General features: G+C 45.6%; 2 protein-coding genes and 2 long non-coding RNA genes across 6 annotated transcripts in view; 3 read left to right on the plus strand and 1 right to left on the minus strand.

Annotated features, from left to right (window-relative positions):
• LOC142830448 (uncharacterized) overlaps positions 1-17,887 on the plus strand; it is a 43,048-nt gene extending 25,161 nt beyond the window's left edge. Inside the window, exons 2-3 of the long non-coding RNA XR_012905687.1 lie at positions 16,140-16,214; positions 17,017-17,887. This is a non-coding gene — a long non-coding RNA (uncharacterized LOC142830448). The remainder of the gene's footprint in view (positions 1-16,139; positions 16,215-17,016) is intronic.
• GRK5 (G protein-coupled receptor kinase 5) overlaps positions 1-27,802 on the minus strand; it is a 264,271-nt gene that overhangs the window by 21,253 nt on the left and 215,216 nt on the right. For 2 of the 3 annotated variants that reach the window (XM_075935366.1, XM_075935364.1), the window contains exons 7-12: positions 24,455-24,518; positions 23,482-23,622; positions 20,551-20,741; positions 11,808-11,845; positions 9,588-9,677; positions 6,963-7,171 (exon numbers count right to left, since the gene is read on the minus strand). In XM_075935366.1, the coding sequence (XP_075791481.1) occupies positions 6,963-7,171; positions 9,588-9,677; positions 11,808-11,845; positions 20,551-20,741; positions 23,482-23,622; positions 24,455-24,518 (733 nt within the window). The remainder of the gene's footprint in view (positions 1-6,962; positions 7,172-9,587; positions 9,678-11,807; positions 11,846-20,550; positions 20,742-23,481; positions 23,623-24,454; positions 24,519-27,802) is intronic. The other variant, XM_075935365.1, reaches the window with a different exon arrangement.
• LOC142830447 (uncharacterized) lies at positions 17,909-24,720 on the plus strand. The gene is made up of 3 exons (XR_012905686.1): positions 17,909-18,871; positions 21,408-21,604; positions 23,582-24,720. It is a non-coding gene; the product is annotated as an uncharacterized LOC142830447 (long non-coding RNA).
• On the plus strand, positions 25,595-27,127 carry LOC142830446 (uncharacterized). Its single transcript, XM_075935367.1, has 2 exons — positions 25,595-26,321; positions 26,517-27,127. Exons 1-2 carry the CDS (start codon positions 25,772-25,774, stop codon positions 27,008-27,010), a joined length of 1,044 nt encoding a protein of 347 aa, XP_075791482.1. The 5' UTR covers positions 25,595-25,771; the 3' UTR covers positions 27,011-27,127.

Genomic DNA, 27,802 nt, shown 5'->3' on the forward strand with positions numbered 1-27,802 from the left:
CTCCCCTTTTCTCCAAGTACTTAGAAAAGGAAGAAAAAAGAAGGACCCGGGAGGAAGAAATATAGCTTCATTCTCAATATAGAAGGAAATTACTACATAGGAGGGTAAAGCTGATAGTTCACACAAGTCAGCTGCTCTTTACTTAGAACATGACTGTTCGCCAGGGGGCAGCAGAGGAAAAGCGATCTGCAGCCACTACATTGCAAACATCTAGCATTTGAGCAGGATCACACTTTCTAAAACGTTAGAAAAACATGGCCGAATAAGTAGGCAACCCCCCAAGACAAATAGACTCCCTAGCACGGTCTGATTTATTTGTCTCTTCTGAGTATTCAAGCTGACAATTCCTAGCAGCTTCTGCACCCTGAAGAGGCAGATAATTAGCAGGGACATGGCTCCCTCTCAGAGAATATCTCTGGGGAGATTGCTTCCACATAAGAAAGACATAGTAGTAGTTGTCCCCTTCCTGTCTATGCAGCACACCACTCACATCCTACTCTGAACTGAAAGGTTGTTGGAGCTCCCATCCCAGGAAGGGCTGGACTGGCAAGCCTTCAGCTGGCAAGAAGACAAATCATCAGGCCCTTCTTTATTATCTCCAACTTTATTATCTTCAACCAGTTCTAGCTGCAGAAGCTGGATGAGGACAAACCACACAAGGATTGTTTGCTACTGATAAACTAGGGGAATACTACCTAGATGGGGCTTCTATAAAGTGGATGAATGACTGGCTGGATTACTGGTCTCAGAGAGTAGTTATTAATGGTTCACAATCATGCTGGAAGGGTATAACAAGTGGGGTTCCACAGGGGTCTGTTTTGGGACCATTTCTGTTCAATATCTTCATCAATGACTTAGATGATGGCATAGAGAGTACGATTATCAAGTTTGCAGATAATACCAAGCTGGGAGGTGTTGAAAGGGCTTTGGAGGATAGGGTCAAAATTCAAAATGATCTGGACAAACTAGAGAAATCGTCTGAAGTAACCAGGATGAAGTTTACTAAGGACAAATGCAAAGTATTCCACTTAGGAAGGAACAATTAGTCTCACACACACAGAATGGGAAGTGACTATCTAGGGAGGAGTACTGCAGAAAGATCTAGGGGTCATAGTGGACCACAAGTTAAACAAGAGTCAACAGTGTGACGCTGTTGCAAAAAAAAGTAAACATGATTCTGGGATGCATTAACAAGGGTGCTGTGAGCAAGACACGAGAAGCCATTCTTCCACTCTACTCTGCACTGATTAGGCCTCAATTGAAGTACTGTGTCCAGTTCTGGGCACCGCATTTCAAGAAAGATGTGGAAAGAGAAGACTGAGAGGGGACATGATATCAGTTTTCAGGTATCTAAAAGGGTGTTACAAGAGGAGGGAGAAAAATTGTTCTCCTTGGCCTCTGAGGCTAGGACAAGAAGCATTGGGCTTAAATTGCAGCAAGGGAGGTTTAGGTTGGACATTAGGAAAAACTTCCCAATTGTCAGGATGGATAAACCCTGGAATAAATTGCCTAGGGGGGTTGTGAAATCTCCATCATTAGAGATATTTAAGAGCAGGTTAGAGAGACACAGGACGATCTAGACAGTGCTTGGTCCTGCCATGAGGGCAGGGGACTGGATCCGATGACCTCTCAAGGTCCCTTCCAGTTCTTTGATTCTATGACAGAAGGTCAGTAATCGCTCCTCAGGTGTCTGCCTAATGACGGGAGTTTCTTGCCCTCACCCTTGACTTACAAGATCACATCTCCTAAGACTTCTCCAGTTTGCTCCCAGGCTGGTACCAACAGTTTGGTGGTTTGTCTACCACTGCCTGATCCATACATGGCTTATCACAAATCTAGTCACAAAGAGTTTCCAGGCAAGTCTGATATCAAAGCCACTGGCTAGTGGTCCTCAGCCTTGGAGAGGGAGATGAGTGGGTGAGTGAGATTCTGTGGCCTGCACTGTGCAGGGGGTCAGACTAGATGATCATAATGGTCCCTTCTGACCTTAAAGTCTATGAGACAATGATACACCTCTGAATAGCTCGTGCAAGAGATGCCAAATCAGCAGAATATTAATGTGGCAGAGGTGTAATTGCCATGACAGGGAGACTGACTATGGCAAATGCTGCGTAAAAGGTGGCCCCTCCAATTAATTCACATGTTGTCAATGATAATATTAACATTGGGAGTGAGACATTCTGATTTTTGCATTGGGACTGCATGGAACCTTTGAGACCATTTCAGGGTCTCTGACTTGTATCTCCATTCGATCTAATCATCTTCATGTTTTTTTATGGGGGGGGGAGTAGAGGGGATTTGAAGGGCAGCATCTATTTGTTGGCTCACCACCCTATGTGCACAAGAGGTTCAAGTAGTCAAGATCCAATGATGACCTCATACAACGTCATGCTAAAACAGTTCAGAGGAAAGAATCCTTCTCGGGACTCTTCTGCTGGAGTCAAATCAGACAACTTGACTTCCTCAGATGGAGGGGAGAGGGGAAGAAGTTTTGCTTTTGACGGCTTGAATGAGACTGTGACTCCTGAGGCATATTTCTCTGCATTTTTTTTAAAACCACAGCAGGAGTCTGCATTTAGCCCTTTCTAGGGAAAGCTCACCAAGCTCTGGTGGCCTGAGGAGTTTCCCACCTGGGTCTGACTTTTCCCCAGCCAGATTCTTGTACCTCCTGGGAAGGGTGGACAAAGCCCACAGCCATATCCTGCCTTTATGCTGAAGGGATCCTCTTCTCATGTGAGAGGATTCCACTCCAAGGCAGAAGGCTCTTACGTTCCTTCTGGCTCTTCCACTTGACTTGTGCTGGCTTTTTCCTGGGACATGTTTTACTGATGGCCAAAAGCTCCCAGGGCCAGCACTGCTGATAACGGAGATGCAGTTGGCAAGGGTAGTTGTGGAGTAACCTGTGTTAGATATAAGATGCCTGCAGTTCTTGCAAGGAAGACAAAAGGGTCCTATTGCTCAATGACAGTTTCCAATATCCTTGCAGAGCTATGATCTCTGGGCCGGCTGGGGACATTATATCAATCTGGGAATTGATCCTCGTTTGGCTGAAAATGTTGGCTGCTGTCAGGTTCCTGCGGTCACAGGGTGTGGTGACTGAGTCTGGGTGGGGCTTGCTGGGAAGACCTGAGTCCCTCAGTGGCATCCAGGAGCCAATTTGCAACAACCTTTGATGCTGAAGCCGTTTTTGGGAACGGAGTTGGCAGCTAGTGCGTTGCTGGTTTTGGCTGCTGAGGTCGAGGTGGAGCAGGTGGCTGGGAATTGGCTGCAAACATTGGTCACTGCACAGCTGTCTGGCCACTGCTGAGAAACTGCCTCATAAGACCCATTGAAATGCCAACATCTGTATCATCTCTAGTGGGGGCCAATGCCTGGAAGCTGCTTCTGCTAGTGCAATGGGGTCTGTTTGAGACAGGCCCACCAACGGGGGGAGGGTAAAGGGGGCAACTGCATGGTGGTCCAGCATTTCAAAGGGGCCTGGATTTCCTGGCCTCCATTGCTACTACTTCAACAGCAGCTGCTTGGAGGGCTAGGGGGCCCAGCGCTGCAGTTCGGGCAGCGCTAATAGCTGACTGTCCTTGGTCCTGCCCCTTCTGGGGTGGGGAGTTGGGCCCTCCTCCACCTTGCCCCAGGGCCCACAGTAGCTGCAGGCCCCACTGGTTTGAGAGGAGAGTGCACTAGCTGGGGGACCTCCACATGGGCACAGAAAGGGCAAGATTCCCCTGCCTGGCTACAGGGCAGCAACATAGATTGCTCTGCCTTTGCCTAAGGGCAATAAAGAAAAGCTGCTGTGCGCTGCTGAGCAATCTCCATAAAGCGGCAGGGACTCCCAGCAGGGACAAACCTGAACCATATGGAAATTCTATAAGGATTTCCCGATGTTCGATCGCTCAGGTGGCGTAGGAGACGCTTATCTTCTGCTGCTGCTGGCAGGAAGTAGAGTGAACTGGTTTTTTTTGTAGGAGGTGGCCCACCCCTCCACAGGCACTGACAGGTCCTCCTGCCTCCTGAAGCTGCAATGTACTGTAGCAATAGCTAACCTGGATACGAGACCCATCCCATGCAGATATGGCGAGGAACGGAGATGGCACTTGTGTGTGTTAAGCTATCTCTAGAGTTGACAGAGAGATTTCTTTTTAATGTTCGTTTTGCAAAGGGCGCATTTAATATGAATAAAACAGAACAAAAGCAGATGCATCACGGCTGATGGCAAGGTCTCTTGGGACATTAGCCAAACAGCCCAAGCAATCATTCTATAATCTAGTGCAGACCCTATGGCCTATGAACAAAACTACAAGGAGAACTTCTAGAGATGCTACCACTAATCAGGGAAGTTGATCCTAAGCAGTAATAGTCTCCGTTAGGGTGACACAAGCACGAGGTGTAAGTGAGGGCAGAATTTAATCCACAGGTATTTACAATCATCAGTCCAGGTTATCACATGATGGCCTGAAATGGCAATGCTGCACTAATGCTAATACTCCACACTTTGACACAAAGCATTCGCTGATTCTATGGTCTCACCAATTCAGAGCTCAGTTGGGAATTCCAACTCTAATGTCAGAGGCCATTTCTGTGTCGCTGCAATCCTAAATTGACTGGAAGCAATTTTGGGGATACTATGGAAAATGCTGAGCATGGGGGAGAAATAGCACAAGGAGAGTCACAGCACCCAGTAAGTCAATTAATATAAGAGGCCCCATTCGATTAATTTTGGTCTCAAAATAGAAACATGCACATAAAAAAGAGACTTTGTTTTAACTAATCTTTTTAAGGTTAGAAAATTAAGACACTATACCCGTGGTCTAGACTCAGTGAATGACACATAATGATATTGAATGGGTTAGGAAACAGAGAAGTAGGGATACAATAAAATACTGTGTATTGCAATAGCCAATGGGTATGATGTCCCAGGTTCCAGCAACCTGGAGAAATGATAAAAGTCTCTCTGACAGAGTTAAAGGAGAGGTTTTGTGATGTCTGAGTACTGAGGAACTCATTATTAGTTCTTTTTATGTATTGTTACTAATTTTGAAGACTGCTCTAAGTGTATGAGGCGCTTCCCATGGTGGATTTAAGAGATTATCACTAGCACCAGCTACATCCAACTGCCATTCAACCTCATCTAGATTTATTGGCTGATTTCTGATAATGATGGGACAATTCCACCACCATTCCACTAACCCTCAGACTTGCTCTCCTCAGCTTTAACTTTTCATGGACAGTAGCTACATTATATTGTTCTGAGGGACACTTTCCCCCACCTATAAATAGGTGCAGAAACAGAATCATAAATTGTTTTTGTCTCCTAGCTGTTTCTTTTTAAGGGGCTGGAGGATTCTGTTTCATGTGTAATGTAAAGTTAATGCTGCATGGCTCACAAACACCATGCTGCTACCAGAAGGTGTGTTATTAGTTGACATGGGGCTGGTCAGGAGAAGGCAGACTTTGAGTGCACAAAACTATCACTAAGGAACCGCACACTGTCCTTTACCCCTCACTCTCAGCTCCCACTGACATCCATGGGGGGTTCTGCACGCAGATCAGGAATAGCATATGGCTTCAAGAATCCATCAGGAGTGATGTCAGTTAATTACCACTCCATGGGATGTGGCACTGGGTTACTGCACTGTGAGTTAATGACTTGCACTTATGATGCTTGGCAATGATGCTGTTCTTAGTTTTCTAGGAGACCTCAGTAGCTCCTATGCCGCCCAACACCCAGAATGATATTAACTGCCTGCTTGCCTGTGTGTTGTGCAAGGTATGGGTGAAGCTTGAACCGTCTATTCATTAACCTGCTTTTCCTTTTGCTTCTCAGCTAGTTTGCATTACCCTGCCGGACACCACACTAGAAATTCAAGGTCAAGGTAACACCCCCTTCCACACTGAACGTTGGCCTTTCGAGGAGGTATGCTGGAATGGCATTGATTAACTCTTAAGTGGTTTGGAGATTTCCATTACTAGCAGGTCCACTGACTTAGGCGGCAAAGGGGGCTTCTGTCCCAGGGTCCAGCGATTCAAAAGGGCCTGGGTCTCTCGACTGCTGGGCCACTGCTACCATGGAAGTGGCCAGAGTTCCGGGCCCTTTAAATTGCCGCTGGAGTCTCACATGGTGCTCTCAGGGCAGAGTTGAGGGATGCCTGGAGGAGGTTACCAGCAATGGCCATGGTGCTAAAAAAGAGCACTCCCAGCTGACGGGGTAACAGAAAGACATTTGAAAGGAGAGTCCAACAGTGATTTAACAAGCCAGTCAGTGTGACAGCCCTAGGGATGACTGATGGCAAAGGCAGTTGCTTGCTGTAGTGGTGGAGGGGGCCCACAACACTTTCATTAGGTAATCTAGGTGAAGGAAGACAATTGCAGTTAAGAATGCTCAGGGCTTGCACGAGACATTCAAGAGTTCTGTAGCGTCAGACCCTTTCTTCCCACAAGGGTATAAAAGTCACAAGGAGCATTCTCGGCTACAATCTGATGGTCAAAGTCTTTGAAATACAGATACGACTGCTGAGCTGCACCCCTCTTGTCCCTTTCCACGGCTCTCACTGGCCCAGGCTGGGGCCAGCAGAAGAGTCCCTGGGCCAGGACCCCAGGCAGCAGTAGGCCCTCTCCCCCAGTGCAGGCCAGCAGCTGGGACCCCAGTACAGGGCCAGCAGTGGAGGCATCCGGTGCAAACCTGGGGGAGATGCAGCACCCTCACATTTCTACTTCCCAGGCTTATGCTGTTTCCTCATCCAAAAATGTTACATAAAATCAAGATGATTATGAAGAAAGTCAAACTAGCCCTGAGGGGGAAAAAGGCCAAATGAACCCACTCAACACAATCTGGATGAACAGTGGATGTAAGTTTCCTGGCAATGAACCAGTGGATTTCTGCAGCCCTCTGCGCTGTAGTTTATGGTGGAACTGTTGGACATAGCTTGCTAATGAATCTCTCACAGTAAGCTGCCAAATCCCCTTACCATTTTACAGACAGACTTGGCCTCCTCAGAAAATTTATGGGAGTACACCTCTTCTGTCTCCAGCACTCTCCTGTCCACCTCTTCTCTCTTTACCTTCTCTTTCCTTCCACGAAATGGCGATTGTCCAGCGATCATTTCATAAATGAGGCAGCCTAGCCCCCAGTAGTCAGGGCTGAGGGTGTATCTCTGATTGTTCAAGACTTCTGGAGCTGTGAGGGAGAAAGACAAATCTTGTGAAAATATCTGACTTTTCTACCAAGAAAAAACTAAAAACCCAAACCCTCTTATTTCAGTGACTGAATGCACAGCTGGAGAAAACTGTGGGAAAATATAAGAGTCCTTCCTGGTTGCTACTAGCTGAGTTATAGAACATACAGAATGCAGCTATTCATGCAGAAGCATATATAAAAACACAGCTGGGATCTGAAACAACAACAACACAAATCAGTGGAATCTAAATATTTTTGACTGGCCCAAACTTGAAAATTCATCAAGACTGTAAGTTTAAAAAAAATGGCAAACAGACATATTATTTAAACAAAAATGAAATGTCCTAAAAAGCAAATTCTGCCCTTTGGATCAGTTTGAGTGTATATATTTTATTTAAAAAATGAACATCCACTGTGTGCTGTATATATACTCACTGTGCATACAGTCACTTTCTAACGTGCATATTTACTCTCTGAACACAAACACAGGGTCCTAATCTACACACACATTTGCAATAGGTGATCTAATGATGGAATTTATAACTAGTAATTTAGTTACTTAGATGCAAGACCACATAAGGGATAAAAGAGACTAACGTCAATTTGTTACCAACTTTAGCCAAAACATTTTAAACCACTTTTATTCCATGCAGATTTACACTGAAATAACTCAGTTGGTTTTAGCAAACTGGGTTACTTGCCTCAGTGCATGTTTGTGTGTAGATTAGCACTTTGACTTTCTACTTTTTGCACAAAGTCTCTCTCTGCCTGAAACATACAAAGATGCGCAAAGACTTGCTCACAGTATCACAAACACACAGGCTGTGTCCAGACTCAGGGGTTTTTTCGGGAAAAGTAGCCTTTTTCTGAAAAAACTTCACCTGCGTCTAGACTGCAGCCGCGTTCTTTCGAAATTAAATCGAAAGAACGCGGCTTTTCTTTCGACGGTGGTAAACCTCATTTCACGAGGAAGAACGCCTTCTTTCGAAAGTGCTTCTTTCGAAAGAAGGCGTTCTTGAATGTAAATAGGGCTTCTTCGAAAGAGAGCCTCCAGACTCACTGGGTGCTTTCTTTCGAAAAAGCGGCTTGCTCTTTCGAAAGTTCCGCGTGCAGTCTAGACGCTCTCTTTCGAAAGAGGCTCTTTCGAAAGAGGCTTGCAGTCTAGACATAGCCACAGAGAACATCTCTCACACACATGTACATGCACATGCTTTTTCTAACAGATACACCCAGAGTCTCAGGCTATGTCTGCACTATAAGTTTTTGTGGCAGAGAGTATGCTAATGACAGACTCATTAGCATGAGTCTCAATGTCATTAGCATATTTTCTGCAGATGCTTTTTGCGCAAGGGGTTTTTGCACAAAAAGAAGCAGTGTAGCGGCTTTCGTTTTGTGCGAAATCCCCCCTTTGCGCAAGATCCTCTCCAGCTACACTGCTTCTTTTTTGCACAAAAACCCCTTGCACAAAAAGCATTGGCAGAAAATATGCTAATGACATCGTGACTCATGTTAATGAGTCCGTCAATAGCATACTCTGCCTCAAAAACCTTGTAGTGTATTCAAAGCCTCACAGTATATGTCTGAACTGCGAAGCACAGGCATGACTGTAGCAAGCATAACCATACACCCATGTGCTAATTTTAACCCAACTGTCCCAGGTAACAATAGTAGTGAGAGGTGATGGCATAGACTTTAGCACAAGCTAGCAACCAACATGGAAGCCTGTTGGGGACCCTGGTTATGCACTCTGGTTGTTAACCTGTGCTGACATGTCTTTATGACCATCAGAGCTGAAACTAAGGTTTTCTGTGCCTGGGGCAAGCTACTGAACTATGCCCCACTTGCCCCACCCTTGTAACGGCTCTGATGACTATGGATATGCTTTCTTACGCTACAACCACACTCTAATACCCTCACACTCTGATACACACACACACACACACACACACGCAATTCTCTCTCCCCCAGTATACATTAACTTAACACTCTCTCTCAATCTCTCTTTCTCTCTCTGCAGTTAATTGATATAACTCCACTGTCTGCAGAGTTAATAGAGCCCACTGACATGCTTTCTTTATTTTGAAGAGCCCTGCATTTGTAACATGCAAACCGAATATTGCTTTGTTTTGTATTCTAAAGCAGGAGAAAATTAATATCACATGCAGCTGAAGACCATTGCAAAACTTAAAGCCCCTTCAGCAATCAGCAGGAAATTGGAATCAAGCGAGAAGGAGGAACGGCTGTCCCTTAATATAGCTCCTTAAAATACTGGAAAACTCTCACATATCTTTTAGTTTGATGATCTGGTCCTCTAGAACAGCTTCCTAGAGGGTTAGTTAATCTGCACTCCAGACAGAGCTCCAAAGTCACAATAGTAGAGTAAAGGATCAATAAAATGAGCTTCTGAGGCACTTACCCATATACCCTACTGTTCCTACCCTTCCACGGATTGATTCACCCTCAGGGATTTTAACAGCTAGACCCAGATCAGATATTCTAATATGGCCTAAGGGGGAAAAAGCAAATATTACAGTACAGTCCTAAAATCACTAGAACCACAAACATTATACTCAATGGGCTACTTTTGAAATTCATCTAAATACCATGAGAAGAAAAATTCCACTAGTACTGCATTTGAAAACTATAATAATTCAGAAAGGGAGAAATGATTTTGGGTGAGATTAGGGGTTTTAGGTAAGAGCAATCCAATGAAATTAAAAACAGGAAAGGTTAGAGTGGATGGCAATGAAAACATACTAACAGTGAGGTCTATTATACTGTGGACTAGTCTTCATTGCTTGAGATATTTAAAACCGAGCTGGAAAAAAGCAATGGTTGGTATACTGTCTGGAAACATCTTCCACTGACCTAAGAGGATGGACGGGTTGACTGAATTGGACTTTTCTATCTTTAACATGTATCACTTTGTGATAGTTTACCTTGTAAAAGTCACTAAACTTGGTCCTGAATCTATAATTAAAGCTCAACTTTTGGATCTTATTTTGCCACATACTGATCTGTTCCTTGAGAAATACTACTTAGAACCCAAAGAACCTAGTAATCATTTGTACTTATATCCAGATTTTGGAGTATGTAAATAAAGGAATTGATTTTGAAATTATATTCCCATTCTGACCATATTTTAACCTAAATCAAATTATTTCAGAAAGCAAACCACTCAGCAACGATGGTGTGTACATAGCATAGAAATCTGCTTGAGTACACTGCATTTTACAGCAGTGTTTTCATTAAAATGTCCCATAACTTTCCAGATCCCTAGTCTATTGTGTATAGTTCCTTTAGAAAGGTGGAAGAGTCAAGACTATGGGTGTGTCTAGACTACATGCCTCCTTCGACGGAGGCATGTAGATTAGCCAGATCGGAAGAGGGAAATGAAGCCGCGATTAAAATAATCGCGGCTTCATTTAAATTTAAATGGCTGCCCCGATCTGCCGATCAGCTGTTTGTCGGCAGATCGGGGCAGTCTGGACGCGACGCGCCGACAAAGAAGCCTTTCTTCATCGACACAGGTAAGCCTCGTGAAACCAGGTTTACCTGTGTCGATGAAGAAAGGCTTCTTTGTCGGGGCATCGCGTCCAGACTCCCCCGATCTGCCGACAAACAGCTGATCGGCAGATCGGGGCAGCCATTTAAATTTAAATGAAGCCGCGATTATTTTAATCGCGGCTTCATTTCCCTCTTCCGATCTGGCTAATCTACATGCCTCCGTCGAAGGAGGCATGTAGTCTAGACACACCCTAAGATAACTTGGGTAATAAATCTATTTTTTCCAGTTAGGTCCCTATTGCAATCCATCTCTGAGGTATCACAGAACCCAGGTAGGTAGCAATTTGATCGTGCACTACATTACATGGCCTAATGATTTAGTAGTGGTCTGAAGGCTGCATAGACTTGAAAGGCCCAGCTCAAATGGAAGCATGTCATATACATGACAGTCATCACTACACCAGAAAACATGGGACTGACCTGGTCATTGTTGAGCCAGAGTCACAGGAACTAGGAATGTGAAAGGTTAACTAGTTAATCAATTAAATGTGATTTTACATCCCTAATAGGAACACAAGTATTTGCCATGTTTCCGGTAGCAAGCCAAGACTTGATACCTCAAAGAAAGTTATGCCTGTCCCTGGGCCAGTTCTGCACTGCTGCAAATGGGGGAAATTTCCTTCCTGACTGTGGCAGTGATTAATTTAGGCGCTGAAGCATGAGACTCGATCATGGCAGCTAGTAGCTAGCAATGGTTTTGAATAAAATGACAGCTGAGAGGGGTAGAGTATGTCGGAAAAGGGAGTTGGGGGCAGAAAATGTCACAAATTCCTTCCTACTGTGGAAGCCTCCTAGCAGCAAAATAGGGGAGACAGTGGAAAAGTCCGACCCATTGCTAGGTCAGCCACAGTCCAAAGGAACATACTCTGCTATGCAATCTAGTTTCCTCAGAAGGGTAACAGTCCTTGTGTAAAGCTTTATCACTTTATACATCCCAAGACACAAGCATGAGTATGTGACAGACCCCTTGTTCACTTTAGAGAATTATTTGCCTTTATACAATACATGTTCTAAAACTAACTTAAGCTACTTTATGGTGAAAAAAAGTCTTTAAACCTCTGAGACTTACCATAATCATCTAACAGGATATTTTCTGGTTTCAAATCTCTGAAAATGAAAGAGAAGTTTTTGTGTGTGAAAGCAGTTCAGAAGCCTGGTGCAATGTACGAATACATACCCAGTGAATGATAAACAAGTTAGGAATCAATTGAATCAGTAACGAACTTGTAAAACCAATAAAAGACTCTACTAGTTATTGCACAGCAAGACTGAGTCTGTATATATCTTTTTCTTAACTGCAGTTCGTTCAGAGCAAAGACTTCACAATATGCTTTCTAATAGATTCACTCTGTGTTCTGATAGTTGGTCTGGCACATGTTAAAGGCAGAGATGCTGGCTACTCCACCGGTAGTGAAAGATGCCTAACAATTCCCATGATTAAACCGCATTTTCAGTACCTTATACATTTGGCCAATTGCAACCATTCAGGCTAAAACTTTCCAAGCCTAGAGTCTGCCTCAGCCTGATTTTTTTTTTAAAGTTTCCACAAAAATGGTTCAGAACACACTGAAAAATATGTTGTTTTGTCCATGTTAAAAATCTTCTGTCAACTCCTCAAATCATTGAGGAGTTCAAGTACCTCCATGATTTGGAGGAAGGGTTTGAAAGTTGACAAAGGGGCTGCCCGGATGTCACAGGTATATCTTTTGCTGTCCCTGTTACAAAATGCCCAACGATATAAGCCTTTGAAAAATCTTGGTTCACACAAACTCAACAGAGACATGTTAGAACTGGTCAGCTTAATTCTTAGAGCAGTGGTTCTCAATCAGGAGTCCAAGTCTCCTGTGTGGTCGCATGCAAGTTTCAGAGAGTCCACCAAGCATGGCTGGTGTTAGACTCACTAGGACCCAGCACAGGAAGCCAATACTCCACCATGTGAACCTGCAACTCTAAGCACTAAGCCCTACCACCAGAACTGAAGCCAGAGCCAGATCAACCCTCCATAGTGTGGAACCCCGGACAATTGCTATCCTCTAACAACGGCTTTATATGCAGAAAAACAATTGTTGTGGAACAGGTGGGCTATGGACTTTTTATAGCATGTTGTGGGGGTAGAGGTCTCAGAAAGAAAAAGGTTGAGAACCTGTCTTACAGGATTCCATCTCATGGAGCATGCTCCATCCCCTCACAACTCCTATATTTTGACGAGACTCATTCTAGACCAGCGGGAGCTGAGCTGTGGGTTGCTGTCATGCCAGGCACTAGAAATGAGAGCAGGGAGTCCAATACTCCAGTTGTGTTTCCAATGCTCCCCCTGCTGATGTCTGGGCATGAACAAGAAGGAAAAGCCTGACTCAAATGCAGAGGGCACACAGGATGGACTTGAATGGAGAGGGCAGGAAGTAAATTGGGATGAGGAATCTGGGCATGTGTGCAGAGACTGAAGCTATGTAACAAGGATTGGTTGGGCAGGAAGCCAGGGACTGGGAGCAGTGGAGGCCAGGAAGACTGAGATTAGAGGAGAGTCCTGAAGGGGAGGGACACTGGGACTATCTGGGGAATCCAGTTTTGGGAAGAGGCACCATATTGCTCACACTAGACCAAGTTCTTCTCTCTGTCATGCTGCTAAGGTAATGGGGCTGAGCAGGGTGTAAATTCAGGTAAAATGTGGATTGCTGTTCTGAAAAGGCCTCTTGGTTTTACGAACGTAGTAGAGTTTCCAGTAAGAAAGATCTCTTTTCAAAGCACGTGTATGTGTGTGTGCACAAGTGTGTGGCTGGTGAGTGTTAGAGGGAGAGAAATCTGCCCACCCGCCATACAGAGTACATGCAAGAACTCTCCCAGATATTTCAAACTGTTCTATGGGCATATATGGCATTCGGCTATCATTGGATATCACTGGGTATTTTATATTCAGACAGTGCCAAGGGCACATTTTCCAAACCAATCTTGCTCTCATTTATTATTTTAAGCTGAAACACGGTGCCATAAACATTCTTCTCCTTTTGCTAGTTTAAAACCCTCTTGACCTCACAAGATAAACTTTGCTGAGTGCCCAGTGGTACCAAGCCTACTTTTCAAACAAACAATACTCAAATATGTGAAGGGCAGAAGAATGCTGTGCAGAATGTATGACTTTCTTTTACATACGACCGCGTGCTTATCTCTGTGCTAACAAAAGGCTCTTGGCACTAGAGCAATGTGATAAAGGTCATTTCCCACCCACTTTTTCTATCTAATTTTAAACTATGAGGAGCAATTTCCTTGAGGATCCTAGATTCGATCCTTTACTTTTATTTTGAATCCCATCTGTTATCGGCCACATTTCATGCCACAGCAACAGCCACATGAAGTAAGAAGAAAAAATTCCTGCCTGTTCAGGTGACTTCAGAAATCAAATTTGATTTCAATAGGAACAAAGATGGTCTTGTGATTTAGACTCTGGGAGGGGACTCAGGAGACAGAGATTCAAGTGCCAGCTCTGTCACTAGCTCCAATGACTAGTGCCCCAGCTGTAAAATACAGGTAAAAATACTTCTGTTCTCCCAGTCTTTATTTGCCTTGCTGCAATTTAAGCCAGTTGCTGCTTGCTGTAACCTCAGTGGCTAGGGAAAACATCTTATCACCCTCCCCCGCTTGTAACAGCCTTTTACATACTCGAAGACAGTTATATCTCCCATCCGCCTTCTCTTCTCCAAAGAAAAGAAATCCAGGTTTTTCAGTCTTTCCTCACAGGTTATGTTTTCTGGATGTTGAATCCATTTTGTTGCTCTTGTCTGGACTATCTCCAGTTTGTCCACATCTTTTTTGAAGTGCGCTGTCTGAACCCGGCACAATACTCCAGTTGAAGCCTTATCAGTGCTCAGTAAAGTGGAATAATTTCTTCTTTTGTCTCTCTTACAACGCCCCTATTAATACATCCCACTTTTTTTGCAACAGTATTACATTGCTGACTCTTATTTAGTTTGTGATCCATTATAATTCTCAGATCCTGTTCTGCAGTACTGCTTTGTAGGCAGTCATTTCCCATTTTGTATTTGTGCAATTGATTATTCCTTCCTCAGCAGTGCTTTGCATTTCTCTTTATTAAATTTTATCCTATTTATTTCAGATCATTTCTCCAGTTTGTCAAGATCATTTTGAATTCTAATCCTGTTCTCTAAAGCACTTGCAACATTTTCCAGCTTGGTATCATTTGCAAACTTTATAAGTGTACTCACTATGCCATTATCCAAATAATTTATGGGATATTCACTAGAAGTGGACCCAAGACAGATCTCTGCAGACTCCTCTCAATATGTCCTTCCATTGTGCCTGAGAACCATTGATCATTACTCTCTGAAAATGGTTTTCCAAGCAGTTGGGTGCCCACTTTATAATAGGTTTGTCAAGGCTATGTTTCCCTAGTTTATTTATGAGAAGGTCATGGGAAACATTATTAAAGGTCTTATGGAAGTCAAGATGTATCACATCTGCTGCTATTTCACAAGGTTTTGTTACCAGTCAAAGAAGGTTTGACATGATTAGCTCTAGACACATCCATGTTGACTTATTTATCACCTTATTATCTTATAGGTCCCTACAAACTGATTGTTTAATTTTTTGCACCATTATCTTTCTGGGTACCGAAGGTAAGCTGACTCGGCTATAGTTCTCTGGATTGGCCTTATTCCCTTTTTTATATACAGGAACTATATTTGCTCTTTTCCAGTCCTCTGGAATCTCTCCCCTCAAAGATAATTATTCTCAAAGATAATTGCTAATGGCTCAGAGATTTCTTCAGCCAGGTCTTCAAGTGTTCTAGAATGTATTTTGTCAGGCCCCGCCAACTTGAAGACATCTATCTTGTCTAAGTAATTTTTAACTAGTTCTTTCCCTGTTTTAGCCTCAGATCCTACCCCATTTACACTGATGTTCATTATGTTAGTCCAGTACTAACGGTTCTGGTGAAAACTGAAAACAAATATATTTGGCCGTTTCTGCATTTCTGTTATTATTTTTCCTTCCCCATGGAGTCATGGGCCTACCCTATCCCTGGACTTCCTCTTGCTTGTAATATATTTGTAAAATATTTTCTTGTTATCCTTTATGTCCCTAGCTATTTTAATCTCATTTTGTACCTTGGCCTTTCTAATTTTGTCCTTACATGCTTGTGTTAGCTTTTTTTTTATTATTTTTAAGATTCATCCTTCATAATTTCACCTATTTACCATTTTTTGTATTATTCTTTTTTGAGTTTCAGGTTGTTGAAGATGTCCTGGCTAAGCCAAGGTGGTCTTTTACCATCCTTATTATTTTCCCAACACATTCGGATAGTTTGCGCTTGGATACTTAAGGATATATCTTCAAAAAACTGCCAACTCTCCTGAACTTTTTTTCCCTTTACACTTGCTTACTACAGGAATCTTACCTACCAAGTCTCTGAGGGCATGTATACACTAGAGAGAAGACTGATGTTGCAGTGGCTTGGCTTAAGGTAAGCCGACTCCAGCTATGCATTTTGTGTAGCTGGATTGTGTACCTTAAAGTTGACCTGCCTGGTCAAACTTTCAAGCAGTTACTCCCTATTTGTCAGAATCAAATCTAGAACAGGCTCTCCCCTACTCACTTTCTCCACTTAGGCAGGCAGAATGATACCTTATACTGATAAAAGCTTGTTCCCCTTCCCACATGGGAATAAGCTGTATAGCTATGAGCACTGTTATACTGGTATACTGCATCCCAGTAAGGGGTAGATACTCGGGTAGATAAAGCTGAACAACTTTCTAATACAGAGAAGCCTGACTGTATATTTCTACATTGTCTAAACTAATGGATATAGATGGATACCTCCAGGCACTATTGTATTATAAATAGCTAGAAGACTTACCCAACATTGCTTGGATCCTTCAAGGCAGGGGATTTGGGGGCATAGGACTCAGAGCAGAGGCTTGGGGATGTGGAGGGCTCAGGAGGCTAGGGTGGGGGGGTTGCAGGAGTTGGGGTTAGGAGGTGAGGAGGGGTTCAGGGCAGGGGGTGAGGTGCGGGTGCAGTAGTCAGAGCAGGGGTGCAGGAGTTGGGGCAAGGAATTGAGAAGTGAGGAGGGCTCAGGGCAGGAGATGGAGGGCTCAGGGCAGGGGGAGTGGATGGCCAGCAGCTGTTCCCCAGGGCTGGTCTTAAGTGGGCCATGTAGCCTACTTTCTGGCTTCTGCCCAGGGCCAGCCCATAGCGGGGGAGGACTGTGCAGCCTGCCCTGGTTTCTCTTCAGGGCCTGACCTTGCTTTATGTTATGATAAAAGGAAGCTGCATACCAAATTTTGTGGCTCTGGCTCCGCTTAGGAGAAGTTCTTGAGCAAATGGACTCACAGACGGATGGACAGACACAGAGACAGACAGGTGCACAAATGCTTTCAAATATATATTACATTATGAATAATTCAGCGAGGTTCACAGCATGCTTGCTTTCCACGAACATTTGAACAACTGAGCTCTACTAGGACCAATATGGTTGAAAAGTGAAATTTAAGCTAACATGTCTGACTAGCAACAGGAAGCAACAACTCTGAATTGTATATTTGACAGTAATAGTCCAAATATTCCATGGTTTATTATGTAAGTCATCCAATCAAGTAGTAAAACCAATAGTACTAATGTGACTCCCAGAGATATTGGGTTCAGAGCTATTAAAAACGGATACCTTTTGGAATTTTTGTGAATTACCTGCAAATGGTGTAAAAAGTGAAATTTGATGAAAAAGTGGCTCGTTCTGAATTATTCACTCAGCTGAAGCTGTGGCATTTTGGTTACTATGTTTTCCTGACCTTGCCTTTCGTAAGACCCTCAGCACTGAATAGAATTTCAAATGATGGGCCATGACTGAAGCTTCTAAAATTGCGCTGGAGAAGTGTCATGTGCAGGGATGTAATGTCACCCATCACTATCCCTCCTCTAGGAGGGCTCCACTCCCAAATTCTCCCTAACACGATCACAGCCCCAGCCAGTGTAAAACTGCAATAAATACTCCAGTCCTATTGACCTATGCCTCTCACTAAAGACAGAACTAGACACTGGATGGTACATACAGCCACATGAATGATTTAAGCTATGGTCTCATTTCAAAACACGTGATAGTCCTCTGAGTAATGCCCCTTGGATGGTGTCTTATCAATATACAGGGCCTCTACAGTATAAAATGGCCGTAAGGATGAATTCACTAGTCAGGCTCAGGCAAACAAACATCACATATTATTTTAAATGCTATTAGAGCACCATTGAAAACAAATAATTTGCTGGCATCCATGGGGCAGCAGCTATGAACACTGATTCTGCGTCCAACCTGTTGATTCAGCAAGAAATCCCTGAGCTCTCCTGCAAAACTATATGTACAGGTTGAACCTCTCTAGTCCAGAACCCTCGGAACCTGACTGGCTCTGAACTAAAGAATTTTCTGTACCATGGGAGGTCACTATTGCCGAGCAGCATTACCAATACTTCCACAGCTTGCCGGGCTCTTAGGAGACATTTAGGGGTAAATTAGAGCTAAGTAACAGCACAGAACACTGAGAGCCAGGACTGGTGGCTGTAAACAAACTTTATAGGACCACAGGAAACTTAGCCACACCCATGAAAAGAGGACATCCTGCTAATCAAAATCATTCTGGACAACGGATGTTTCCAGTCCAGAGAATTCTGGACTAGAGAGGTTCAACCTGTACATGGTGTCCTCGTGCAATAGGGAAGTACAGAGTTCAAATACCCTATGTGCCATAAAGGAGTTTTTAACCCCCATCAAGAACCTTAAGAGCCATATGTTGAGTTTGTTAGGCTTGGGATCTTGTTCACCTGTCAGCTGTACATACAGTTTCCATTCAGCCTGAAGCTGCACACTCAGAGCAATGGTATGACATGGTGGATAGAAAGACTCATTTGCATAACTTCTCTGAAGCTCAGATCAGTGGCCTTTCTTTCAGAAACCCTATTGTTTTATTCACCCTACTAGAAAGAAGAGGAATACTCTCCCCCCTACTGGAGAACCACGTGCCTTCTAATGTCATTATCTTTCCTTTTCCCTGCTTATAGGTCTCCCTGTTGACTGACCTATCCATTTCCAACAACTATGTTGCTGCTGGAGGGAAAGAAAGAACGAAAGAACAAGTGAATGAGAAACCCATGGAGAATGCCTACTATTGTCATTTCGTAGGGGCTGAAAAGGGGGGGCTGGATGGGAGGGAATATGGTCCATAATTATCTCACATAGAGGCAGATCATGAGCACACCTGTCATGTTTCTGAAGTGTGTGTGAGGGAACGAAAATACATAGCCTGCTTCTCATCTCAAACCAGGCTTAAATCTCTCTGTTCTTAAGAAAAAAGAATATTTGATTACTTTGATAGAAGGAAGATGGGTAATTCCCCCCCCCCCATTCACAACTTGCTTTGACTTTAGTAGTTACTCCTGAGTTATACCATCATTCATACACTCAGGCTGCGTCTAGACTGGCATGATTTTCCACAAATGCTTTTAACGGAAAAGTTTTTCCATTAAAAGCATTTGTGGAAAAGAGTATCTAGATTAGCATGGACACTTTTGCGCAAAAGCACTTTTTGCGGAAAAGCGTCCGTGCCAATCTAGACGCGGTTTTGCACAAGAAAGCCCCGATCACCATTTTCGTCATCGGGGCTATTTTGCGCAAAACAGTTTTTACCTGTCTACACTGGCCCTCTTGCGCAAAAGCATTTGCACAAAAGGGCTTATCCCTGAGCGGGAGCATCATAGTATTTGCGCAAGAACACTGACAATCTTACATTAGATCATCAGTGTTCTTGCGGAAATTCAAGCGGCCAGTGTAGACAGCTAGCAAGTTTTTCCGCAAAAGCAACTGCTATTGCGGAAAAACTTGCCAGTCTAGACGCAGCCACATGTATGTGTTAACTTAAAAAATGTCAAGAAAAATGAACCATGTCATTAACCAACCATGTGTTCATAATCACTGATCACTTTGCTTGTCTGTTATATCCTTTTCCATCATCCTTTGCCTTTGTATTATTAAACTGTACCCTTCTTTGGAGCCGGGGATTATCTTTCAGAAGTACCTAGCACACTACAGTCACTGCTACAAGCTAAAAAACAAAAATGGAAGTTTCATGTCCCAAAATGATCTCTGGTTAATACTAAGAAACAGCTTAGGAGAAATAACCCCATAAGAATCTGTCAGCATTTTATACATGCAAGTGGAGACAGGGTTTGGGGAGCTGTACATATGTCTGTGTAGAAAGTTCTCTATCATCTAGATAGAATATGTTCACTAAAACTAAAACTACTGCTTCCTTGCAGGCTCACTGATGGGGGGGGGGGGAGGTGGAGGGGAGGAAGGGAGCAATTGCCCTGAGGCTAGGAACTCCCAGCTGCCACCACTGCTACTGCAGAAGCCGTGGCAGTCAGAGCCCCAAGACCCTTTGAACTGCTGAGGAGCACTGCTCCACCAGTCTATGCAGCTCGGAGGGCTTGGGGAGAGGGAGGTGTGCCCCAGTCTGGACGGTGCTAGGAGCTGACTGCCCTTGGCCCACCTCTTCATTCTTGGCCCTGCCCCTTCTGCCTTGGGCCTGCCCCTTCCAAAGCATGGAGCTAGGCCCTGTCCCATATCTTGCCCCAGTGGCCCGTAACGGCTGTCGGTCCAGTTGCTTCCTTGTACAATTACTGAGTTTTACTGTATTCCATCAAAGCTCTGAGAAATCTGAGCTAGTGCATTGACATCTAGGACGTATTGCACTGAAATAGATACTACAATCCAAGCTTCCACTGATGAATAGCCCAAGACAGCACAGAAAACTTACCTGTACACAGTGTTTTCTCTATGCAGGTCTTCCAAGCCGCAAAGAATCTCTGCTGCATAAAACAGAGCTCTCTCCTCTTCAAAGCCTGGGTTTCCCATGTTGTAGATATGGAACTTCAAGTCACCCCCATTCATTATGGTCAAAACTAAACACAGTGCATCCTTTGTTTCATAGGCATAGGCTAAGTTAACCTAGAAAGATATTTGTAAAATAGCATTCACAGGTCTCTCATCAGGCATGTTGAAGTCATTGCTAACTTTTGTACATTAAAAATGACAAAATTTGACTACAGTGTGCTATAAACAAAGCAAAGCGAGTAGAAGATATGAGCCTTCTTGCAAACTCAGGCTTATTTTACAAAACCACATAACCCCTTCCCCAGCAATTAGAATTTTATGGACTGATGTACTGAATCCTGCCTACACTTATCTGAAGACTCTACATTTAGTGTTTAGTGGCACAGTATCCTTAAAAAGCTGGATAAGTTGCATGAATTCCAAGCATGTCTTTCCAGATAAGTGGGGTGCAGTTTTAAGAAGTCATCTCTACAATTTGCAACTGAAGTTTCCTATTGTTGAGAGTTGAACATAAAATCCAAATACCGAGTCAGCTGTAGGTATCACACTTTGATCTAATTTGGATTTCTATATTGTGACAGACCCATACCAGCTGGTTGCCATACTCTAACGGAGGGGAGGTATTCTGGGCTTTGGGGGAAAAGTTTCCTCTTCCCTGATTAAACAGGGCCAAGCCTAGTGCAGCATAATCAGTCAGGCATCTGACTGAACTTGCCAGAAGCAGCAGGCTGTTCAAAGCACCTGCACCTATTAAGGCTTGCTTATAATGTCTCCCTGCAGAGAAGAGCCCAAGATCTAAGAGAGAGAAGACACACTGGATGTGAGATGAGGCTATGAACAAGTCAGAGTGCCATGGAGGAGCAGGAAAGGTACTGGGAAGGACTGTTTCAGGGAAGTGGCTCAGGAAAGAAGCTGCCAGACCAGGAGTAGTCTGTTGCTGCTGCCTTACGTCCCCGACCAGGAACCTGGAGTAGTGGGTGAGTCCAGGTTTCCCCCAACCCTCCCCACACCACTACTGAGTCTTCCCCCAACAGGGGCGATCAGAACTACGGAGGGGTTTTCACTCCAAACTGTGGACTAGCTTATAATGCGCATGGCTCAGTAGGTTGTGACCGTTACCTCTAGAAAAAAAGAGGCTGTGTGGAGGGTCACAGAAACCCTCTGAGGCAAACACTATCCACCAGAAGCGAAGGCCCTTCAGGGCATTTGTTGCTGCCAAAGGTACAGTAATTGCACAATTTATGTACAAAGAGCATCTCAAAATTTGCAGCTTCACACAGGCAACCTGATAGGGTTTAGCCAACAGTGTATTTGAGTAGAGTTTTGAAACAATCCAAGCAGGGAATACAAATTCCAGAAACGAGGGCTCTCTGCTGGAAATAACCAGACACCAACTTCCATCTAGGAGATATCAGCAGGAGTTTATCAATTGACAAGATCTCTTACAATGGGGACAGAGGCAGATTCTCAGGTAACTTGGACCTATGCAACATAGGGCTTTATAGGTCATTGCACCAATAAGCCAATAGACACCAGGGAAAGTCTTCACAACAGTGACTCATGAAAAATGCTCCCTGTGACCAATCACAGTAAGCAAGGGATTTGCCACATTCTGAAAAGCCTATTGCTTCTGCAAGGCCTTCAAGGGAAACCCAAATGGAGAGCACTGCAGTAGTCAACCTCAAGGTCACAAAAGCAGTGTCATGGACTAACCAATGATAGCGGCTACACTAAGACTGTGTCTTCATTCTATGCAATATCACTGTTGCCGTGATCGATCTTCTGGAGTTCTATTTAGTGAGTCTAGTTAATACCTGCTCAATCAAACTCAGAGGGCACTCGCGCTATGTATTCTATATCCCTGGAGTTGCGCATCTTAAGCTGAGCTGCCGGGTCTAGTGTAGCCCTGGCCTCAATGTAGGTAAAACAAGGCACTTCCGGCCGATAATACTACCTGGTATTCCAGGAGCATCCAGGAATCTAGAAATATAGTGGTTATGCTTAAATGCTTGCCATCTTTAATAATACTTAGATAAATAGACGTCATTGGCTATGAAGATTTTAATCATTAGCTCTGTATTTGCTGTATTCATGGTATTTTCTAGAGTAAACAAAGAAGATCCTGAAACATTGAGGTAACCATATCTATGTATTTAAGGCAATACTGACCAGTTTTTAAGAATGACTCCTCTGCTCTAAATGGCTGACAGCGCTGACACAGGTCAGGCAAGCCCCTAAGAGTATGTCTACGCAGCTTTTTTGACCGAGTGGCACTAAGCATCCCAGCTTCGCAACTTCAAAGCATCATCTATCTATACAGCTATTTTTAGACCACTACTGAAAGCCCTGCTGGCCTGAGTTGTTGACCAGTGCTGGGAGACTTGCTCCCACTTGCTCCAAAATCCTCTAAGCCGCGGGGCAGGCCCACCATATTGACTAGATACTTTCTACTAGCCAACCAACATCTCTTTGTCTTAGCTGGGTGAACCTCAGGCAGCTCACTCTCACCCAAGACCTTCTCTCACTCAGGTACTTACAAATCAGGGAATCACAGGGGATAAAAATAGTTCAGCCTGATACAACCCAAATAAAACTGGAGGCTTCGAACAGTACACATTTTAAATTCCCTAAGCAGCCACCAAATTTGATGCACTTCTCATATATTGCAAGCTAAAGCTAGAGTCAGTTGAATGGAAAACAGAAGTGTTCAGGTAAACTGAGCAGGCATCATAAAATGGGCCAGTTTTAACTGCTACTCCATGTACCATGGAGCCCGAGAGAGCACAGAACCCCACGGGAATTATGCAGAGACTGACTACATGACTGGGCCCATAAACAGGAGTTCAATACTCACTACAAATTGACTATTGACTTTTTCTAAAATCTGCTTCTCATTTAGTGCCATGGATTCGCCTTTCCTCTTTTTTATTCTCTTCTTCTCTAATCTTTTGCAGGCGTACATTTTCCCCGTCGCTCGGACTTGGCAAGCACAGACCTAAAAATGAAGAAGGGGAAAAATAATGACTTGGGTAACTGAAAAGAAAATACCCTTTATCTATAAAGCTTAGTACCTCATTATCCGGTTTGTGTGCAGGCTTTTTTAAGTGCTTGCTAATAGCGTGAGAGGCAGCATGGCTTACTGTGTAGAGGCCTGGTCACCCATAGACAGGAGTTCCCACCCTAGTTCTGAAACAGCTGTGCTGTATACGTTCAGTGGAATGACTTCACCTTTCTATGCCTTCCCACCCTTTGCCTCATCTACTTAGGATATGTCTACACAGTAGAAAAATGAACATGGCAGCAAACCTCTAAGCCGGGGTAGTCAATGACTCGGGCTCACGCTGCTAGGCTAAAAAAAGCAGGGTGCACATACAGGAGACTGTTGCTGGGTTTCTGAATGCAGCTTGACTTGAGCACAACTATTTTTAGTTCCCTAGTCAGTTGACCTGAGCTCAGAGACTTGCTACTACAGTTTTGGGTTTTTTTGTTTTTTTGCTGTGTATGGGCCCTTAGATTACACACGCTTCAGGGCAGGACTCTGAGTCATACTGTGCATTTAGACCATGCCCTGATCTAAGCAGAAGCATCTAATTGCTACTGTGATACAGATAATCCCTGTGTGAGCGCAGTTCAAAAGTTACTGTAATAGACAAAACAAGAGAGTCATTTCTGTAAGTGACCCTTGAGGGTTATAATCTTATGAAATGCTAACAGAAAACTGTCTAAGTGGTTAAAACCGTTCTCTTTCCTATGAAAACCATTTCTCCTCACCTGCAGTGCCTGTGAGATGAGAAACATTTTTAACAGAAGCTTTCAGAATTACTCACCTCCCCGAAACCACCTTTTCCTAGTACCCTGTACTGCCGAAATGTGTTTTTCGTTACTGGTTGCCTGAAAGAAAAGGAAATGCAAGAAGAAATTCTCCATTTAATGCACTCTCTCAGATTTATTTCTTTCAAATTATACTTTTGAAAGAGAAAAGTAGGTAAATATTGGATAATCATATTATTTCAAGCTAATCACATTATCTAACAGTTTATATAATTATGTAATCACATTACTGCAATACTATGTATGGCTTGAATTTTTCACTTCCAGCATATTAAACTGTAATAAAATACAACACTTCAGTGAGTCACTGGTGTGCAGCACAATTTCTGACAGAGAAATATATGGGACTATATAGGAACCTGACTATATGGGAACCTGACTCTGCCATTATATTGGGTTCTTCCAAAAAACTATGAGGAGCCAGAAGACTTTGAAAAGACGCATTCATTCCATGAATCATCTGGTAAGTCACAGGTATCTATTAAGGGTCACATCTTGCCCCTTCCTCCATGGACACAGAGTGTTCAAGCTCTGGTGGATCCCCTTCAGGCTCACTGCACTGATAGGGAGTCTGTACCCTATTTGCGTTACGAAGCCAAGCTGCTCAGTGACTTCTCCCATGTCCCCATGCAATGGGGTTCAGTGAGGGAAGGTGGGAATGGAATGGGGAAGGAAGAGGGGATTGAGCAGCCATATTTGTAATTTGCTTTCCCACTGACCCAACTCAGCCTCCTGTCGTTTCATGAAAGCTTGTTGTTGTTGTTGATTATTTGTATCACCCCAGCACCTTGATCACAAACCAGTGGGCTGCAAGACTGAAATCCAGTGGCGGGCAACCTGCAGGCTTCATGCGGCCCATTGGGGTTCCACCTGCGGGCAGCCCACATATCCCTTCTCTAAACCCTTCCCCTAAGCCTCTTCCAGGGTATGTCTACACTAGAAAGTTAGTTCGAACTAACGGACGTTAGTTCGAACTAACTTTCCTATGCGCTACACTAGCGCTCCGTTAGTTCGAACTTAATTCGAACTAACGGAGCGCTTAGTTCGAACTAGGTAAACCTCATTTTACGAGGACTAACGCCTAGTTCGAACTAGCTAGTTCGAACTAAGGGCTGTGTAGCCCTTTAGTTCGAACTAGTGGGAGGCTAAGGCTTCCCAGGTTTCCCTGGTGGCCACTCTGGCCAACACCAGGGAAACTCTATTGCCCCCCTCCCGGCCCCGGAGCCCTTAAAGGGCCACGGGCTGGCTACTCACTTTGTGCCAGTTGCAAGGCTGCAAGCACCCGTGCCTGCACAGCCTGCACCTGCCACACAATGAGCCAGCCATCCGAGGGCTCCCAGCCCTCCACTGCTCCCCACGACCAGCCTGGCGGCTCCCAGGAGCCTGCCCGGGGGCGCAAAAGGCGGGCGCCCGCCTGGTCAAGTGCGGAGATCGTGGACCTCATCGAGGTTTGGGGGGAAGCCTCCAATGTCCACGATCTCCGCACTAGCCACCGGAATGCGGCCGTCTATGGACGCATGGCTGCCAGCCTGGCCGCCAGGGGCCACCAGCGCAGCCGGGAGCAGGTGCGCTGCAAGATTAAAGACTTGCGGCAGTCCTACTCCCGGGCCTGCCTGCCAGGGGCTGACCCGGAGGCCTGCCCCCACTTCCATGCCCTGGACCGCCTCCTGGGGGCTCATGCCGTCCCTGCCCCCCGGGACGTGATTGACCCCGGGGCAGAGGGACCGCTCCTGGACACCGAGGAGGAGCAAGAGGGCTCTGAGAGCCAGGAGCCTGCTGCCAGCCTTCCCAGGACCCGGGACCCCCGAGGCACCCCACAGAGCCGCTCGCCTGCATCATCAGAGGCCGGGGAGGCGTCCACCTGTGAGTACCCTCGTGTTCCCCTTATGTGTACGGGGGGCTGGGGCGAGAGGGAGCCCCGGGACCGTGCGCCTGGGCCTTGCCCACCACGGAGCAGCAGCTGGGGATCCTGCAGGGGCCCTGGCCTTGCAGAGGGGAGCTGGGTTTCACACACCTGGGCCCCTGGGGTAATTGACCGCTGGTCTTCTTGCACCACAGCTGCAGCACCGGGGACTGCAGGGCGCACCACACCGCCTGCAGCAGCCGCCCGCGCCCGGGCAAGCAGGACAGCCAGGAACCAGGAGGACTACCAGAGGCGGCATCTCCGGTTCCTGGACCGACAGCTCCGTCTCCAGGACCACTGGGTCCAGGAGGACCTCAGGCTGCGCCAGAGGAGTCTGGAGGCCCTGGAGGAGCAGGGCCGTGCCCTGCGAGGCCACCTCCAGAGCCTGCTAGACCGCTTTCCATTTCCTCCTCCCCCTGCTCCCCCTCTTGCTCCTCCTGCTCCCCCTCTTGCTCCTCCTGCTCCCCCTCTTGCTCCTCCTGCTCCCCCTCTTGCTCCTCCTGCTCCCCCTCTTGCTCCTCCTGCTTCCGCTCCTGCTTCCTCCACACCCCCTGTCCTCTCTGCCCCCCCCTCCACAACCATTCCCCACCGACGCCCCCGGACCCGCAGTGTGGCGAGACGGGAGAGGCACCCAGACTCCCACCCCTGAGCTTTCCTTTCCCTTCCTCCCTTCCCTCCCCTCCCCTTCCAGCTCCCTCGTCCCAGGTTTCCCCCTCCCTTCTCCCACCTTCATTCCTCCCTCCCCCACCCCAGTTCTGTGAAATAAACAGACGTTTTTGTTGGAAAAACAGGTGTCTTTATTTGACAGTAGGTAGGGAGGGGAAAGGGGAAGGGGGGGGTAGGGTGGAAGAAGGCCCCGGTGGGGCATGCAGGGAGAGGTCAGTCCTCCTCCTCCTCCACCTGGAAGCTCTCCCGCAGGGCTTCCCGGATCCGGATGGCCCCCCGCTGGGCTTCCCGGACGGCGGCGGTGCGGGGCTGACCGTAGTGTCCAGCCATGCGGTCAGCCTCAGCCATCCAGGCTGGCAAGAAAGCCTCCCCCTTCCGCTCACACAAATTGTGGAGCACACAACATGCCGCCACCACGGGAGGGATGTTGTGCTCGGCCAGGTCCAGACGGGTGAGGAGGCATCGAAAGCGGGCTTTCAGTCGCCCGAAGGCCCCCTCCACCACGATGCGGGCCCTGCTCAGCCTGTTATTGAAGGCCTGGCGGGAGGGATTGAGGTGTCCCGTGTAGGGCTTCATGAGCCAGGGCTGCAGTGGGTAGGCGGCATCCCCCACCAGGCAGACGGGCATGTCCACGTCCCCGACCCTGATGTGGCGGTCGGGGAAGAAGGTCCCGTCCTGCAGCCGCTGGCACACGGAGGAGTTCCGGTACACCCGGGCGTCGTGTGCTTTGCCGGACCAGCCCACATTTATGTCCGTCAACTGTCCCCGGTGGTCA

The sequence above is a fragment of the Pelodiscus sinensis genome, chromosome 8 (assembly GCF_049634645.1).
Source record: "Pelodiscus sinensis isolate JC-2024 chromosome 8, ASM4963464v1, whole genome shotgun sequence".
NCBI classification, from domain to species: Eukaryota; Metazoa; Chordata; order Testudines; family Trionychidae; genus Pelodiscus; species Pelodiscus sinensis.